A 20,605-nucleotide genomic window follows, 5' to 3' on the forward strand; every position below is an offset into this window, starting at 1 on the left:
TAACCTACATCAACCTTTGGTTATAGGATTATTATTATTATTTCTTGATATTTAATTTTTGACAATACATACATATATGGCTGGGGAGCCAAATCGACTTTTCTAGTATAGTTATCTGTCTCGCTCATGGTTATTTGTCACGGGCTTGTACAATAAATTTTTACTACAATATTTGTTCTACAAGCTCTGATAAATTCTTATGAATATGACAGTATATATATACCTATATATATATATCTAATGATTACTGTATCTATTTTGTATTTATATAAAATTAATTAATCTATTACATAGTTATTAATCTTACAATACATATTTTATTGGCCATGAAGGCTTTCTTTGTATTGATATTAATAAATAAATAAAAAAAAAAAAAAAAAATAAAAAAAAAAATAAAAGTGATCTGTGAAGAAGATTCCAAAAAAAAAAAAACTGATCGATGAAGAACTATTCAATACAAAATTGATCGACAAAGAAGTTCTCATGTTAATCTATACTTTGAATTTATTCTATAAAGATTAACATAACGTTTCCTAATAGCTGTTCGAGATCTAATTGACAAAAAGTAAATATTCCTTTAAAATTTGTTTTTATTTTTAAATTTTATTTAAATTAAATAGTAGTTTTACAAAAAAAAAAAATGTTTTTTTTTTAAATTAAAAATCTTAAATTTTTCTTTTAGAAATATTTGTATAAAAAAATGTTTATTTAATATTCTGCTTGAATAATTCATTTTAAACAATTTATCTGAAAACTTTTGTAAAACTATTAAAAAAAGTAAAGCTCTTTTTATATTAAAATTTTCTTCTTGCTCTTGAACAATTATAAAAATATGTTTATTTAACTTTGAAACTAAAAAAGAACTTAAAAATGACAAAATTACTCCTGTAGGGCAGAAAATTATAAAAAAGAATAAATTAAAAGATAAAAATGGATGAAAAACAAATTTGCAAACTGTGACCAATTCAGCAACTACTAGAAATTCTTTAAACATGAAATATTTTTAAATCTATAGCAGTAATGGCTTTTAAAATATTTGAATTATTTAAACGAAACACCTTCCTCTAAAAACTGGTGAACACTCAAAATATTTATAAACAAAATCTGGAGTATTTTAAAAAAAATAATTCCAGAATTCATGTTTCATGCTACATAACGCCATTTAGAACCTTATTATAATTGTTTCTTTTCGTTTATTATTTAGTTAACATGATTTATTTTTATTTTCAATACAACTTAAGTTTTTAATTAACATTCTTTTTTAGCTTATAATTAAATAGTTATCTTTCACTTGCTCTCTTTTCTCTCTCTCTCTCACTCTCTTTCTAACTATTTCTATTGTACAATATTATAAATAAAAATAAATATTAAGAAACCAATAGCGAAAAAAAGTAAAAATTAAAAAAAAAAAAAATAAACACAAATAACAAATAATGAAAAAAAATGTAAATTGTTATGTATTAAAGCAGGAACGGTAGTTAATCTGGGGGGAGGTACAACAAATAAATACTCAAACTTTAACAAAAGTTAAAATTGTATTAAAAACTTAAAACAATTGATCGGCTAGAGTACCTATAAATGTGGCTAAATTCATGGCTGAACCTTCTTTAAATTTAAGGCCCACTGTTTTTCCATAGGCTTGTATAAATATGGCGCGTACAGCATTTAAACGTTGTTTACGTCTGCAAAGAGAGAGAGAGAGAGAGAAAAATTAAAATAATATAAAAATAGTTCCCTAAAAAAATTATTGAGAACAAAGTTTTCTATAGAAGATTGTTTGAGAATAAAGTGTTCTATAGAAAAATGGTCGTTGATAAGGTTTTCTAAAAAAAACTGATCGTTGATTTAGTTTTTTTAAGAAAAGTTATCGTTGATAAAGTTTTTTATAGAAAACTGATCGATGATAAAAGTTTTCTACAGAAAACTGATCAAAGATAAAAGTTTTCTATAGAAAAAGGTTCGATGATAAAATTTTCTATAGTAAACTGATCAATGAAATAGTTTTCTATAGAAAACAGATCACTGATAAAGTTGTCTATAGAAAACTGATCGATAATAAAGTTTTCTATAGAAAACTGATCGATGATTAAAGTTTTCTATAGAAAACTGATCGATGATTAAAGTTTTCTATAGAAAACTGATCGATGATTAAAGTTTTCTATAGAAAACTGATCGATGATTAAAGTTTTCTATAGAAGACTGATAGATGATAAAAGTTTTCTATAGAAGACTGATAGATGATAAAAGTTTTCTATAGAAAACAGATCGATGATAAAAGTTTTCTATAGAAAACTGATCGATGATAAAAGTTTTCTATAGAAAACTTATCGATGATAAAAGTTTTTTATAGAAGACTGATCAATGATAAAAGTTTTCTATAGAAGACTGATCAATGATAAAAGTTTTCTATAGAAAACTGATTAATGATAAAAGTTTTCTATAGAAAACTGATCTATGATAAAAGTTTTCTATAGAAAACTGATCTATGATAAAAGTTTTCTATGGAAGACTGATCGATGATAAAAGTTTTCTATAGAAAACTGATCGATGATAAAAGTTTTCTATAGAAAACTGATCGATGATAAATGTTTTCTATAGAAAACTGGTCGATGATAAAAGTTTTCTATAGAAAACTGATCGATGATAAATGTTTTCTATAGAAAACTGATCTATGATAAAAGTTTTCTATAGAAAACTGATCGATGATAAAAGTTTTCTATAGAAAACTGATCGATGATAAAAGTTTTCTATAGAAAACTGATCGATGATAAAGTTTTCTATAGAAGACTGATAGATGATAAAAGTTTTCTATAGAAGACTGATCAATGATAAAAGTTTTCTATAGAAAACTGATCAATGATAAAAGTTTTTTATAGAAAACTGATCGATGATAAAAGTTTTCTATAGAAAACTGATCGGTTATAAAGTTTTCTATAGAAAACTGATCGATAATAAAGTTTTCTATAGAAAACTGATCGATGATAATGTTTTATATAGAAAAATGATCGACGATAATGTTTTATATAGAAAACTGATCGATGATAGTTTTCTATAGAAAACTGATCGATGATAATGTTTTATATAAAAAAGCTGATCGATGATAAAGTTTTCTATAGAAAACTGATCGATGATAAAGTTTTTTTATAGAAAACAGATCGATAGTAAGTTTTTTTATATCGTTTTCAATATTTGTCTTAATACTCACAATAATGTTGTTGGTTTTGTTGAAGGCAAAATATCTTTTCCATTTATACTATTCGTAACATAGTTGTGGGCACCATTTATACTGCCTCCACTAGCATTTGAACCATTACTGGGAGTATTTGAGCAATTATAACCATTACCACTGCCATTGTTAGCACTACTACCATTACTACCGTTGCCAATGCCATATAGGCCATTTCCACTATGACAGGAAGTTAATGAGTTACCATCCTGCTGTTGTTGTGATATAAAACGCATCATATAACTGCCATTCATCATAGAATCTATGGAACCGGTATCGGTCACCACTTGCCAGCTACCATTCGATGATGTTGACTCTTGTCTTTGACGTGTGGTACTAGCACCTGGCACTGAAATGGGACTAGTTTTTGATCTGCAAAGGCAAATAATAAAGGAAAGTAAAGATTTTTCAAAGAATTGATAATAAAATGACAAAATTTTACCTTTTGGGATTTGGTGAACGATTTGTCAAAGGATTAACAGCTACAATATTATTGCATGAGCCTGTTATAGCTGATGTTGCTGTTGCATAGAAATTATCCGTTATGGACATATCACAGTTGGAACTATTGGAAAAACTATCGTTGCTATCTTGATCGTAACTTAAAATAAAGTCTCTATAGGAAACAAGAAAAACATAATTATTATAATAAATTGGTATCAAATATGTATAACATAACACCTACTCCTTAAGTGGTTCATCATCACAGCAATCAGACTTAATAACAATAACACTACTACTACCACTACTACTTGAAGTTTTAGTACGTTTCCTAAAAAAAACACACAGAACAAATTAATACACAAATACATTTATGATATGGACTTTAGTTAAGCCTACCTATGTTCTACAATACTAAATTCTTCATCGGTTATATATTTAAGCACATGAAAACAGAAAAACATTATATCTTCTCCTCTTTTCAAGCGATCCGGCAACTGATGTCCAAACAAATACCAATCATAGGCCAATGTAAAATATGCCATTTGTAATGCATTCAATGACTGATGTATAAGACCATCGGCCCACAGTGACAGGCGTACGAGTGATATAAACAATGGTGTACGATCCCAACCGCTAATACAGTGTATCAATACCCCGGAGTTCTCTTCCTGTATATACTTCAGACATGCTTTGAGATAATTTTGTGTTATTAGTACTAAATCCCAATTTTTATATTCATTCCAATTGATGTTTAATTCATTTGTGGGACCCAATTTGGGTATAGAAATGTTGGCATCATTAAACGATTGCTTCCAATTGTAGTGTAAGTTCTTGGCCATATAGTTATTGTCACGAAATTTCTTAAAGAACTCACAACCCGGATAGGGCAGTGATAGTAGATTAAAGTTTTCATAGTGATTTTCGGGATCAGCCTTTTCAGATGAGGATACACTAAAAAGAGAAAGGAGAAATTGTAAAATCGAAAATCTGATCGATTAAGAAGTTTTTCAAAAGAAAACTGATCGATAATTAAGATTTCTATAGAAAACTGATCGATATAAAAGTTTTCTATTGAAAACTTATCGATGATAAAGTTTTCTATAGAAAACTGATCGATGATAAAGTTTTCTATAGAAAACTGATTGATGATAAAGTTTTCTATAGAAAACTGATCGATGATAAAGTTTTCTATAGAAAACTGATCGATGATAAAGTTTTCTATTGAAAACTGATCGATGATAAAGTTTTCTATAGAAAACTGATCGATGATAAAGTTTTCTATAGAAAACTGATCGATGATAAAGTTTTCTATAGAAAACTGATCGATGATAAAGTTTTCTATAGAAAACTGATCGATGATAAAGTTTTCTATAGAAAACTGATCGATGATAAAGTTTTCTATAAAAAACTGATCGATGATAAATAAAGTTTTCAATAGAAAACTGATCGATGATAAAGTTTTCTATAGAAAACTGATCGATAATAAAGTTTTCTATAGAAAACTGATCGATGATAAAGTTTTCTATAGAAAACTGATCGATGATAAAGTTTTCTTTAGAAAACTGATCTATGATAAAGTTTTCTATAGAAAACTGATCGATGATAAAGTTTTCTATAGAAAACTGATCGATGATAAAGATTTCTATAGAAAACTGATCGATGATAAAGTTTTCTATAGAAAACTGATCGATGATGAAGATTTCTGTAGAAAACTGATCGATGATGAAGATTTCTGATAAAGTTTTCTATAGAAAACTGATCGATGATAGAGTTTTCTATAGAAAACTGATCGATGATAAAGTTTTCTATAGAAAAAAGTTTTCTATAGAAAACTGATCGATGATAAAGTTTTCTATAGAAAACTGATCGATGATAAAGTTTTCTATAGAAAACTGATCGATGATAAAGTTTTCTATAGAAAACTGATCGATGATGAAGATTTCTGTAGAAAACTGATCGATGATGAAGATTTCTGTAGAAAACTGATCGATGATGAAGATTTCTATAGAAAACTGATCGATGATAAAGTTTTCTATAGAAAACTGATCGATGGTAAAGATTTCTATAGAAAATTGATCGATGATAAAGTTTTCTATAGAAAACTGATCGATGATAAAGTTTTCTATAGAAAACTGATCGATGATAAAGTTTTCTATAAAAAACTGATCGATGATAAAGTTTTCTATAGAAAACTGATCGATGATAAAGATTTCTATAGAAAATTGATCGATGATAAAGTTTTCTATAGAAACCTGATCGATGATAAAGTTTTCTATAGAAAACTGATCGATGATAAAGTCTTCTATAGAAAATTGATTTTTATGTTTTCTATAGAAAATTGATCGCTGTTTATGCTTTCTATAGAAAATTGATCGCTGTTTATGTTTTCTATAGAAAATTGATCGCTGTTTATGATTTCTATAGAAAATTGATCGCTGTTTATGTTTTCTATAGAAAATTGATCGCTGTTTATGTTTTCTATAGAAAATTGATCGCTGTTTATGTTTTCTATAGAAAATTGATCGCTGTTTATGCTTTCTATAGAAAATTGATCGCTGTTTATGTTTTCTATAGAAAATTGATCGCTGTTTATGTTTTCTATAGAAAATTGATCGCTTTTTATGTTTTCTATAGAAAATTGATCGCTGTTTATGCTTTCTATAGAAAATTGATCGCTGTTTATGTTTTCTATAGAAAATTGATCGCTGTTTATGTTTTCTATAGAAAATTGATCGCTGTTTATGTTTTCTATAGAAAATTTATCGATTAATAATGTTTCTAAATTAGAAAAGAAAAGTTTATTATACTCACGCCATAAAATATTTAATTTTTCTCTTCTCCACCATAAGATCAACAATTGTGCTAACATTTAAAGCATTCAGCAGTTGTATGTCACTTTTGATAACTTCATCATAGGAAAATGGTGAGGGTTCATTTAAGGCATGATTCATTAAAGAATCTTCATTATTATCATTATTTTCATCATCGACAATATGATTCCCCCGATCACTGTAGTTTGTGCCATTCAAACAATCATAAGCATAATCAACAACTTTGCGTCCATATGTTTCGGCATTTACGGATATTGTGGCAGAACGACAAATATATTTACCACGATACATAATGACAGGAACAGCAAAACGTTGGCGACAACGAGCATATTTAGCCATTGTTATAAGTTCACGAATTTTACTAACATCATATAAATCTTCGTAAATGGTACTGGTGGTAGTGTTGTTAATGCCATTTGTTGTTGTTGTAGTTGTTGTTGATGATAAATTATTGGCGGCTGCAGTCTGTTGTAGCAATTGTTGTTGATATTGTAAATAGGTTTGAGAATTTGGATATTGGGGTTGTTGTTGCGGCGGCAATTGTTGTTGCATTGATGAATTGGCAAATGTTACAAATGCATGTATACCGTTGTTGGTAGTGGGCGTTGTACTAGAACCATTGGAGGATGCTGATGTTGTTGTTGCATTGTTGAGATGAAAACCATTGAGGTTATTGATGCTATTTTGTGGCGTTGTATTTGTTGTTTGATTAAATATATTTGTATTATTGGCCGTTATGGTAGATGCCATATGACCATGTTCGTATTCGGGTATAAAAATACGACCCGGATAACGTGGACTTAAGACCCCATTGGTATTATCAAGTTCGATGAGTGTATAGTCTTGTTTAAAGAGATATTCACATTTTTTTGTTATTTCTTCTTCCTGTGGAATGAAAAGGAAATACGATTTGTATCAAAACAATTAATTAATAAAAAAAATATTTTAATATAAATATTATTTGATATACAAGAGAAAGGATTGAAATAAAAACCAGTTAAAACAAAGAGATTTTATTTTTAAAAACAAGGTGTAGGCGGCGGTGGATGCCTGCAATCCCAGTGTTTATGATTATTTTAGCAGTTTTCAATAATGCAAGTGACTACAACAACCGTAATAAAAAGTCAACAACACATGTAATATAAACAGAACAATGAATGCTACCAATAACAACAACAACAAAATTCCTATAAATAAATATAAATAAACGAAGAAAACGTCATATCTTACAGAAACGTAATGCAAAAAATAAATAAAAACAAAACAACCGCAAGTTAAACAACCACACAGTGTATATTATTTACATTGTGTTGTTGTTATTTTAAATTTTTTTGTTACATTGCAACACATACTATAATAAGTAATAATAGCAATAACAAAACACCAATAACAAAGTGTATGTGTGCAAAAAAAATAACAAAAAAATAAAGAAAAGACTCTGAATGCAATACAAGACAAACTGCAATTGTGTGTTTTTGTTTTCTCTTAAGCTACTAGCTGCTAAAACTTATGAACGCCTGTTCCCAAGGCGGAGCAATAGTCTGAAGAAAAAACAACAACAACAAGCCTAAACTATAATCTATAAGAAAACTAACTATGTATAAATAAAAATAGTTTTTGTTTATGGTTAAAGTATTGTTAAGGTTGTCTGTCTGGTCTGTATTGCGTAGTTTCAAAGTATACAAAAACAAAACAAAAAAAAAAAGTAGTGTTGGAAAAGTCTTGTTGGTAACCCGGATTTTAAAGTCTTTACAAATAACGGGCAATCAGCAAAAACTAGTTGGAGTATGAACTACTTTTAACTTTGTTTTTCTTAAACAAAATATTTATATTTTTATATGTATGTATGTATGTTAGTATAAAACTTTGTATGTTGCTAATACATATTAACATTTCCCAGCAGTTCGATAAAGAGTCAATGCAAAGGCAGTAATTTCCACTAACATCTAACTAGCTGGTTGGCTTTAATTATTCTTTTGTCACAATTGTACTCTTTGTAAACGCTAATAAAGATAATTGTCACTTTAGTGTCCACTTTGTTAGCGAGAAAGTGGACACATAAAAAACAAACTTAAGCTTTTTGTCTATCTCTTCGTAATCTGTTTGGAGACGATTGTTTTCCTCTTTGGAAGCAAGCACATGTTAAAAATGCTAGTCACCTATCTAGGGCTAACCCTAAGTGGTAGGTTAAATAGGCAGTTCGGTACTGTCCGACCGAACTGCTGGGTTGTGTTGTTGTTGTTTTTACTAGATGATTCCAGTATATTTTTTCTTATTTAAAGATTTTCCTTACAATTTTCTAAGCGGTTTTTAGTTTTAAATAAAAATAACAAATTCAGGCATCTTAAAAGTCCGAGAGGTTCCGCTTCACTTTCCTATTTAATAGACCTCTTGAGAAATTTATAACAAGTTACTATTTTATTATATAGTCAAGTTCAAAAAATTGTGCTATTTTTAAGGATAAAGGCAATGAATATTGCAATTGTCTACAGAACTTTTAGAGGGAACTGTTTTCTACTGATTTAAAGATATAGTTCTCTATAGGAAACTTTTAAAAGGTACAGTTTTTAACCGAAAACTTTTGAAAGATAGAGGTCTCTTTAGGAAAACTTTAAAAGATACATACTTCAAGATAAATATTTCTATAGAAAAAGATTTTTATAGAAAAATACAATTGAAAGTGAGAGTTTTCTATAAAAACTTTAAAAAGAGACAGTTTTTAATTGAAATCTTTTGAAAGATATATTTTCTATATAAAAACTTTTAAAAGAGACAGCTTTGTATAGATAACTATTCAAAGAGATAGTTTTCTATAGAAAAACTCTTAAAACCGACAGTTTTTAACTGTAATCTTTTGAAAGATATAGTTCTCTATAGAACAACTTTTAAAAGAGACAGCTTTGTATAGATAACTATTGAAAGAGATAGTTTCCTATAGAAAAACTCTTAAAAGAGACAGTTTTTAACTGTAATCTTTTGAAAGATATAGTTCTCTATAGAACAACTTTTAAAAGAGACAGCTTTGTATAGATAACTATTGAAAGAGATAGTTTTCTATAGAAAACTTTTGAAAGAGAGAACTTTCTTTATATATCCTTTGAAAGAGATAGTTTTCTATAGAAAGCTTTTAAAACAGACAGAGATTTCTATAGAATTCATTTGAAAATATATAGAAAACTTTTGAAAGAGAGAACTTTCTTTATATGGCTTTTGAAAGAGGTAGTTTTCTATAGAAATCTTTGAAAATAGGTTTTTTTATAGAAAACTTTTGAGAGAGACATTTTTCTAAAGACATCTTTTGAAAGTTATACATAGTTCCCCATAGAAACTTTTAAAAGAGATAATTTTTAAAGAAAACTATTGAAAGAGAGAGTTTTCTATAGAAAACTTTGGAAAAAGACAACTTAACTTATAAAGCTTTTGAAAGATATAGTTTTCTATAGAAAACTTTTAAAAGAGCAAGAAAAAATTTGAAATAAACAGATTGCTTTAGGAAACTTTTGTAAGTTATAGTTCTCTACAGAATTTTGTATAGAAAACTATTAAAAGTGTCAGCTTTCTATAAAAAATTTTTAAAAGGAACTTTTTTATAAAACTTCCGAAGGAGATAGTTTTCTATAGAAAACTTCAAAAAGAAACAGAGTTTTTTTATAGAAAAGATTTGTTTTCTATAGAAAACTTTTGAAAGAGAGAACATTCTTTATAAAAGAGGCAGCTGTATATAGAAAACTTTTGAAAGAGACAGCTTTGTATAGAAAACTATTGAAATTAAGAGTTTTCTATAGATAACATTTGAAAGAGAAAACTTAAGAGACAGAATTTTTTTATAAAAACTATTAAAAGTGAGAGTTTTCTATAGAAAACTTTTGAAAGAGAGAACTTTTTTTATACATTTTTTAAAGAGAAAGTTTCCTAAAGAAAACTTTTAAAACAGAGAGAGTTTTTATTATAGAAAACATTTGAGATCGACATAAATCTTTTAAAAGATATTGCTCTCTATAAAAATTATCTTAAATAATAAACTAAATATGAAAATTTATTTTTATATAAAAAAACAAAAACTCAGCAAACAATAAAAATCTGAAAAATAAAACACCCACTTATTTTTTTTTTTTCAACAGCAACGTTTAGTGTTAATTGCATAAAACTTATATATATTTATTGTTAAATATTCTTTAATTTTTTCAGAAATTTTATTAAAAAGTTAAAATGTTATTTAGCAAAAAAAGAATTAAAAAATATGTTTGTCTGAATGCATACAGTAACAGTGTTAAGATTAAAAATATACATTTTTATGGACGAGATAATTAATACGAATAACTCAGGTGTGACCAACCAATAAAATTTAAATAATGTTGACAAATTATTATTAATAATATTTATTAAATGCAGTAAATTTAATCTATATAGGCACATATTTATAAACAATATAATAAACCAATATAAACATAAATATTATTGTAGAAAAGATAATTTTTAAGAATAAAAAAGTAAATTTCAGATCCTAGTTTTATGCATTAGTTTTTTAGTAAAACATAGTCCAGCTCTGTATTTTGTTTACAACTGAAAAGTTTTTTTTTCTCTCTAAAGTGCATTTACAAAAAAAACCCACACATTTAAAATATTATTGAAAGCCGGCTGGCGGACTGACTGCCTGACTATATGTTGAACTATAAAGAAAGAGGTAATCAACCTCGAATAAGGTAAAAAAACATACAAAGCGTTTATTTTAAACCTTGTCTTTCAATACAACAACTATACAACGAAATTTTTCAACTTCAATTAAAAACGGGGCGAGACCAACATGTTTGCAACAATTTCTTTTTTAATATTTTTCTGTTTTGATTTTTTTCTTCTTTCTTAACTTTGTTGTAATCAATTAATAAAACGCTTGAAATCAGGTTTTATAAAGCAAACAATCGTGCAGCGTGAGGTTTATATTGCATTAAATGCCTTGGAATTTACAGGAGAAAGGACGGACGAACGAGCATTTGCATGAATGAATAAATGAATGGCTATGGCTATGAGTGTACATAAAGATCAAGTATTACAGACGCTGTTCAAGTGTAAAAAATATTTAAAAAAATAAAGCAAGTTTTCATAAACAAATTACTTGTTGAGTGAAAAAAAAGTTGCAAAAAAATTTCATTTGCATATGAATTTTAATAAACAAATAGAAAATATTTTTATTTAACTATAAACGTCTGAAAGTCACAATGTTATTAACTAATACAAAAACTAGATTTGAAAATAATAATAATAATTATGTTTGTATGCAGTTTTTTAAAAAAAAAAAACTTTATATTTTGTTTTTCTTATCAATAACAATTAAAATTTTATATAATTTTTTCTATAATGATAATGATAATAATGGTGTGTGTGTGTGTGTGTAGGTAGTAATGCACAACAAAATATTTAAAATACGTTTAACATTTTTTTGTTGTTTATGTTGATTTTTGTTATTTTGTTTTGAAGTTAAATAAAGGTTTAACGTCAACCAATGTTGATTGTTATTTTTTTGTTTACGTTGACGCTGATAACCTGCACTATATAATTTCTATTTATAACAGGTGGTTAAAAAATTTGTGTAATTTGTTTAAAGGGTTATTCAATTTTATTGAAATGTCTATCATTTTGGAACTCAAACAATAAATTTTCAAAATTAGAAAATTTAAGACTATAGATACGTCTATAGTCAAGATTATAGACTATTTTATAGTCAAGACTTAGACTATACTATAGTCAAGACTATGAGCTATACTACAGTCAAGATTGTAAACTGATCTATAGTCAAGACTATAGACTAATCTATAGTCAGACTATTCTATTGTCAAGACTATAGAGTGATCTATAGTCAAGACTATAGACTGATCTACAGTCGAGACGATAGGCTGATCTATAGTCCAGACTAAAGACTGATCTATAGTCCAGACTATAGACTGATCTATAGTCCAGACTATAGACTGATCTATAGTCCAGACTATAGGCTGATCTATAGTCAAAACTATAGACTGATCTATAGTCAAGACTATAAACTGATCTTTAGTCAAGACTATGAGCTATACTACAGTCAAGACTGTAAACTGATCTATAGTCAAAACTATAGTCTGATCTATAGCCAAGACTATAGACTGATCTATAGTCAAGATTATAGACTGATCTATAGTCAAGACTATAGACTAATCTATAGTTAAGACCGTAGAGTACTCTATAGTCTCTTTTATAGTAAAGACTATAGACTATTTTACTGTCAAGACTATAGACTGATCTATAGTCAACACTATAGACTGATCTATAGTCAAGACTAAAGACTGATCTCTAGTCAAGGCCATAGGTTATTATATAGCATCTTTTATAGTCAAGACTATTCTATATTCAAGAATATAGACTCAAGACTATATATAGACTATACTATAGTCAAGACTATAGACTATTCTATAGTAAAGACTATAGAATAATCAATAGTCAAGACTATAGAATAATCAATAGTCAAGACTATAGACCAGAGGAGCGCAAGATTGCCATTACATAGCACGCGTGATAGGGTAAGAAAATTCTGCTGACGCTAAGTTGATACACATACACTATAGGTTTAATTCTTCTTCTTTTTATAATGAGCAATATCAGTGGGTTTGCTCTCAACTTGAAAAACAAAATCAAATCAGTTGCTGATCAGCACTTGTCGAAGCAAGGTCTGTACGCGACGTTTTTAAAATACACACAGAAATACAACAACAAAATTTTGAGAAAGCTGAATTAATGTAGGAGAACATGAGAGAACAGTTGTTAGTTTTTTATATATAGACTTTGATATACGCTGGCTGTCAAAATCCATAATAAACATTTGACAGTTAGCATATACTTTATAGTTTATAGTCATTTTATTAGTATACTTTTATTTTGAATTGAATTCTGTTCTCTGCTGCTTTACCAACACAAATAAAACTATGGTACTCTATGGTAGTATGTGTTTGAGCAACACTGCTATAGACTATTCTATAGTCAAGACTACAGACTGTTCTATAGTCAAGACTACAGGCTGTTCTATAGTCAAGACTACAGGCTGTTCTATAGTCAAGACTACAGACTGTTCTATAGTCATGACTACAGACTGTTTTATAGTCAAGACTATAGACTATTCTATAGTCAAGACTATAGTTTATTCTATAGCCAAGACTACAGACTGTTCTATAGTCAAAAATACAGACTGTTCTATGGTCAAGACTACAGACTGTTCTATAGTCAAGACTACAGACTGTTCTATAGTCAAGACTACAGACTGTTCTATAGTCAAGACTACAGACTGTTCTATAGTCAAGACTACAGACTGTTCTATAGTCAAGACTACAGACTGTTCTATAGTCAAGACTACAGACTGTTCTATAGTCAAGACTACAGGCTGTTCTATAGTCAAGACTACAGGCTGGTCTATAGTCAAGACTACAGACTGTTCTATAGTCATGACTACAGACTGTTCTATAGTCAAGACTATAGACTATTCTATAGTCAAGACTATAGTTTACCCTATAGTCAAGACTACAGACTGTTCTATAGTCAAAAATACAGACTGTTCTATAGTCAAGACTACAGACTGTTCTATAGTCAAGACTACATAATCTTCTATAGTCAAGACTACAGACTGTTCTATATTCAAGACTACAGACTGTTCTATAGTCAAGACTACAGACTGTTCTATAGTCAAGATTACAGACTGTTCTATATTCAAGACTACAGACTGTTCTATATTCAAGACTACAGACTGTTCTATAGTCAAGACTACAGACTGTTCTATAGTCAAGACTACAGACTGTTCTATAGTCAAGACTACAGACTGTTCTATAGTCAAGACTACAGACAGTTCTATAGTCAAGTCTACAGACTGTTCTATAGTCAAGACTACAGACTGTTCTATAGTCAAGACTACAGACTGTTCTATAGTCAAGACTTCAGACTGTTCTATGGTCATATAGAACTAAACACTGGTCTGGACTATAAGCAAAACTATGGTCAAGATTGTACACTTTTCGATAGTGAAGACTATAGAGTGATCTTTAGTCTGAAGTACCTTAAACAGAATATGTCTTAAGAAAATTTTTCGAAAAATGATTTTTTTATAGAAATTTTTAATAACATTTAAATTTTGAAGGAAATAGTTTTCAATAGAGAACATTTGCAACAGAAGCTCTTTTCTCCAACTAAGCGCTTTGCAGTCTCATATTAAGCTATTTTGAAACATCGAAATTGGTTAAATATAATTTTTAAATTTCCAGTTAAAAATAGAAACAGATCTGTTCAGCATTTTTAGTTAGAATCTATAAAAATAAGCGCCATGCATATGTTTTAAACAAGTGTTCAAGCTTAAAAAGCTTTAAATAAGAAATAAAAAAAATGAATGTTGTAATTTACAATTAACACCTGACATTTTGCACCTTGAAATATTAAAAAAAGCTTTTAATAAAAAACAAGTGAAAAAATATTGTCAGCATATAGACAAACTATCTAAGACCCTACAAAAATAAATATAAAATTAAGATAAGTCCCATGAGGGAGCTATGGTCAATTATAAAATGATCATATAACAAGAATTTTATAATATAGTTTTCTATCTTGCATATGTGGAAAAATTGGCTGAATTTCAAGAAGTTTCGTCCTAAGAACAAAAGTTCCTATTTAAAACATATTTTTGTTAATAGCTTTAAAAATTTGCAATTTGAGTAGCAGGTTTGGAAACGAGTCAAAATGTGATTCAAGAGGGCTGCAAAGACCAATATCTCCCTGTCTTACTAACATCAGCTTAATGACATTAATACCCTTAGCACAATACTCATATAGGGTATAAAAATCTAATGTATTTATAGAAAAATAAATATAAAAATCAAAAAGAATGTTTAAAGGAACTTGTTGACAACTGTATTTTCTTTTCAATATGAAAAGCTTGTTTCTAGAGAAGCTCCGTTCTTGTCCGTCCGTCTGTCCATCCGTCTGTCTGTCTCTATTCATGCTTAGTTCCTCACTATCAATAGTTCATGTTTGTTTAATACGTTTATTTTTAATATTTTGTTGTTGCTGTTGGGCTGTTTGCTTATCTTTACAATTGAATTTTTTTTATTTTACAAAATACCATGAAAATTGTAACAACAACAGCAAGTGTTTTTCTTTTGTACGTATAGAGCAACAATGTAACGACAATATTGTTTGAAAGTTATTTGTTTAAAAAAAAGTAATAGAACTGTTACAGTATTATTTCTTGCTAGCTATAAGATTGATAAATTGTTTTTTCTTAAAAGTTTGAAATTTTCAGAAAAATTGCTGTTTCCATGTCAAATATTTTAAAGCTTTTTAGTCAAGATTATAGATTGGTTTATAGTCAAGACTGTAGACTGATCTACAATGATGAATATAGTCTGATCTATAGTCAAGACTATATACTACTATATTGACAAGTCTATAGACTACTCCATAGTCTAAACTATAGACTACCCTATAGTAAAGACTATAGACTGCTCTACAGTCAAGACTATGGACTGCTCTACAGTCAAGACTATGGACTACTCTATAGTCAAGACGTTCCATAGCCTATAGTCTTCACTATAGTGTAGTCTATAGTCTTCACTATATATATAGTCTTGACTATAGAGTAGTCTATAGTCTTGACTATAGAGTAGTCTATAGTCTTGACTATAGAGTAGTCTATAGTCTTGACTATAGAGTAGTCTATAGTCAAGACTATGGAACACTCTATAGTCAAGACTATGGACTACTTCACAGTCAGGACTATAGACTACTCTATAGTCAAGACTGTAGACTACTCTATAGTCAAAACTATAGACTTCTCTATAGTCAAGACTATAGACTTCTCTATAGTCAAGACTATAGACTACTCTATAGTCAAGACTATAGACTACTCTATAGTCAAGACTATAGACTACTCTATAGTCAAGACTATAGACTACTCTATAGTCAAGACTATAGACTACTCTATAGTCAAGACTATAGACTACTCTATAGTCAAGACTATAGACTACTCTATAGTCAAGACTATAGACTACTCTATAGTCAAGACTATAGACTACTCTATAGTCAAGACTATAGACTACTCTATAGTCAAGACTATAGACTACTCTATAGTCAAGACTATAGACTACTCTATAGTCAAGACTATAGACTACTCTATAGTCAAGACTATAGACAACTCTATAGTCAAGACTATAGACTACTCTATAGTCAAGACTATATATATAGTGAAGACTATAGACTACACTATAGTGAAGACTATAGACTACACTATAGTCAAGACTATAGACTACTCTATAGTATAGACTACACTATAGTCAAGACTATAGACTACTCTATAGTCAAGACTAAAGACTACTGTATAGTCAAGACTATAGACTACTCTATAGTCAATGCTATGGACTACTCTGTAGTCAGGATTGTAGACTTCTTTATAGTAAAGACTGTAGACTCAACTTTATACTCAAGACTATAGACTACTCTATATAGACTTAGACTTCTCTATAGACTAGTCTATTGATTGGTCCATAAAACAGACTATAGATAGGTCGATAGACCAGACTATAGATTGGTCCATAGTTCAGACTATAGACTGCTTAATAGTTAGGACATACAGCTCCATAATCAAGACTTTAAACTATTGCCTAAGATTAGTCAGATCTTTACGTTATAGGCTAACATTAATTCGGGATTGCCGCCTATACATTTGTTTACTTGTTTCCCTTGTTAATAATTAAACGCGGAAGTAATGTTCAATGAGCAATTAATGAGACGCAGATTAGTAGCAGCATAAAAAATAATAATATTTAAACAATAATATAATTAAAAAGCATTTTATTGCATTATTGGTCCGATATAAATAAACATAAGAGAATGGTTTGTTGAATTTACGATTTCTAACCGAACTTCATAGACATGAAAGGGCACATAAAAAAAGATGCCTAAAATAGGATAACTCGTTTCGTAAAATAACAATTGTATACTTTTTTCCTTTTTTTTGAACAATCCCTCGAGTGATGTTTTGTTCACTGGACAAAATTTACCGTAATAACGCCGCCTCCACTTTACAGTTACAACTTACCTGTGTGCCTTCCTCACATGAGCCAGCCTCGAATGATTTTCTTTCGAAAATTTCTAACAAATCGTGCAAATCCTTCTGCGTCACTTCGGTTGTTGTGGACATTGCGACGACGATGATGCATTTATTTATTTATGCAACGTACAAAGAAAATTATGCTTATTGCTCTTAATTTTTTTGTTTGTTATTTTTTTTCACACTATACTACTTTATTATGTTATTATATTTATCAATCTTTCTTTCTTTAGGTTTGCACAAATATTTGTTGTTTTTTATTTTTATTGCGTATTTATTTTTACTAATTTATTATAATTTTTTTTTATTTGTTTCTTTTATTTTGTTCGCTATTTCTAATGAATATTTTTTTCTACAATTTTTCAATAGAGGAAAACGCCTATTTCTATACACGCGTCTGACTTTGGAAAAGTCGTCAGTGGTAGATTTGTTGTTTTTGTTCTCCTGATACCAAATAAATTCTATTACGTTGTGTTTTTTTGGTAAAAATTATAAGCAAATAAATTTGCAAGATGTTTGATCTTTAAAACAAATTATTTTTCCACACACACAATAAATAAACAGCGCAAAACTAGTAGATTTCACTTTGACAACGCGTCCCGAAACAGACATAAAAAAATAACAATGAAACGAATAACGAGTCAAAAAGCGAAACTTTGAGAAAAAATGATGGGGAAAGGAAATTGAAAATAGAAATGACATTTAATATGGCAGGGTTGTATTGTTTTGCTGAGTAGAAAAGTAAGTCGTAAAAATTTCCCAACGGCGTTAGCTAATTATGAGTGACGGTTTTTATATTGGCTTAAAAAATGTTTTTGGATTTGAAAAAAATATAATTTAATTTACTAAAAGATGTGCATAAAACAAAGAGGCTATTTGCAGCAGACATTTAATATTAATAATGTACGACGACGTTGTCTTTTTAAACTTATGAGCGGCCAGGTTTAAAAATAGTTTGTCCATATGTTTCAAATGTAAACAATAAGAAAATACACTTAAAGAAATTTATGTTATAAACAAATAATTTATCAAAAAATTTTAAAATCTTCATTCTAATTGGACTTTTTTTTTTATAAATAAAGCGCAAATATGTTATTCTCAGTTTAGCTCTATTTAAATAAAATAAATTGCATTATTTTCTTATAAAACATTATTTTTATTAAGCATATCAATAATTGTCCCAAAAATATATATTCAATATGAAAAAGAAAAAAAATCATTACATTCAATAGCCTATAATATAAATTTATATTATTTAATTAATAATGTAAATTTGTATTTCTTGCTAACCGATTTATCAGATTTATATACCAATCTGGTATAAAAGAATGTGGTGTTTTACCTCTAAAGCATTCAAATGTTATACGACCAGTTTCGGCATTAAAATAAAACTCATATACGGTATGGGGACAATTCTCATTAGACATTATTGAGCGTAGACGTAAAAGGAACTGTAGCAGGAAGTTAGCACATACCCAGGGAGCCCAGTGAGTTTGCTAAAGAAAAACAAAAGAAAACTTGTTAATATTAGTATTATAATTACATGAAATATAATTACCCCTCCTAATTTAGGTAAAGATCTCATTTCCATACGTTCGATATCGTGTACGAAACCTTTTTCATTTCTCATGCCTACATATAAATCCTGGACGCCTACTAAAAACGATTGACACCACCAGTTGCGAGTTTTGTGCCGGAGAAATGATTTATATTGAAATGCATTTAAATTTCCTTGACGCACTTTCAGTTCAACATATTTTAGAGTATCTAAATTATTGGGTCTATCGTAGTTGCTAAAAAAGAAAGAAAAAATTAAAGTTTTCGATTTTTTTGTAAGATTTTTTAAAAGAATTTCTAAGTAGCAAACATTAGCGCAAATACACTTAACTTACAGTTGTACTGGCTGATCACTAATAATACCATCCATTTCGGCACCATACAACAGACTTAGACCAGCTAGACGTGTCTGAAAGACCAACGAAATTCTTCACTTTCATTAACAGTGCCGAGGTGTCCGGTTCTTTAAACGGTGATTCCGATAAACAATACTGCTCAAATTTAAAAACCATAAGCCATAAATGTTTTCTGCTGTTCCGTCTCCTGGCTGCGGCGATATTTATCTTGAGACGTTTCTCTTTTCAACAAATAGAAAGTGTTATTGAAACGTGTAACATGCAAAACACCAATCCTGACGATATTCATATGGGGTACACATTATGAGCCGCAGTATACCACGCCATGTAACAAACTCCGGCGGAGGCGGTGGTGGTGCACCCATTTGCTTGGCCAAAGATTCTATGATGGTGATCGTAAATGAATTTCAATAAACTATCTAAAGTTTCCTCATGAGCAGATTCTGGTTTCTTTATGGCTATATCTAGACCAGCATTTAGATCTAGTGGTAATTTGTTCACATTGGGCAATTTAAAGTAACGCAATTGTTGATCATTAGGCTCAAAATCACGGTTAGCATTTATGCTATAAAAACCTATGGGTTGAGGTTTCTTAATATCCGGAAATGGTAGCTCACTATCTGGCGGACGTATGCGTATGCCCAGATCTTTTTTGTATTGTTTATTTGAAGTGTTATTCATTGTTTTTCTATTTTTTTTCCAAAAGCAGAATTTTTGTTTATAAATTTTTCACTTTATTTGTTTACATTCGTGCAGGTGTCAGTTTGATCTAAGGGTTTCCCATTTTTAACTTGTGAAAAGAAAGCAAGGATTGCCAACTCTCTATAATTGAGCAAAAGTCATGTATTGATTATACGACATTCTTAAAAATTATAGAATTTGTGACAGGCATAGAAAATTTATTACTTTATAGAGTGCAGCCTATAGTCTAGTCTATAGTTAAGTCTAAAGTCTAGTCTGTAATATAGTGTAGTCTATAGTATAGTCTGTAGTCTAGTCTATAGTCTAGTCTATAGTTTAGTCTATAGTACAGTCTATTGTTTAGTCTATAGTCTAGTCTATACTCTAGTCTATAGTGTCGTCT

The 20,605-nt window shown here is 28.9% G+C and overlaps 2 protein-coding genes across 3 annotated transcripts; both read right to left on the reverse strand.

Annotated features, from left to right (window-relative positions):
• Positions 1-1,186: 1,186 nt before the first annotated feature.
• Positions 1,187-18,246, reverse strand: LOC119615504 (myotubularin-related protein 14). 2 transcript variants are annotated; one of them, XM_037971509.1, is made up of 7 exons: positions 17,597-18,246; positions 6,482-7,386; positions 4,067-4,621; positions 3,912-3,998; positions 3,669-3,842; positions 3,206-3,598; positions 1,187-1,682 (listed from the first exon to the last, which is right to left on the reverse strand). In XM_037971509.1, exons 1-7 carry the CDS (start codon positions 17,696-17,698, stop codon positions 1,547-1,549), a joined length of 2,352 nt encoding a protein of 783 aa, XP_037827437.1. In that variant the 5' UTR covers positions 17,699-18,246; the 3' UTR covers positions 1,187-1,546. The 2 variants fall into 2 exon arrangements, with proteins under 2 accessions (XP_037827437.1, XP_037827438.1); XM_037971510.1 differs by lacking the exon at positions 3,912-3,998 and having other exon boundaries at positions 1,432-1,682; positions 17,597-18,240.
• Positions 18,247-18,766: 520 nt separating this feature from the next.
• LOC119615505 (decapping nuclease DXO homolog) lies at positions 18,767-20,294 on the reverse strand. The gene is given in 8 exon segments (XM_037971511.1): positions 18,767-19,104; positions 19,167-19,401; positions 19,501-19,588; positions 19,591-19,611; positions 19,614-19,671; positions 19,673-19,786; positions 19,788-19,868; positions 19,870-20,294. Coding segments are annotated over 8 exon segments (1,167 nt in total). The 5' UTR covers positions 20,203-20,294; the 3' UTR covers positions 18,767-18,867.
• Positions 20,295-20,605: the final 311 nt, after the last annotated feature.

Source organism: Lucilia sericata, unplaced genomic scaffold (assembly GCF_015586225.1).
Source record: "Lucilia sericata isolate MDLA Ls3-8-SP2 unplaced genomic scaffold, ASM1558622v1 Contig005468F_arrow, whole genome shotgun sequence".
Classification (NCBI taxonomy): Eukaryota; Metazoa; Arthropoda; class Insecta; order Diptera; family Calliphoridae; genus Lucilia; species Lucilia sericata.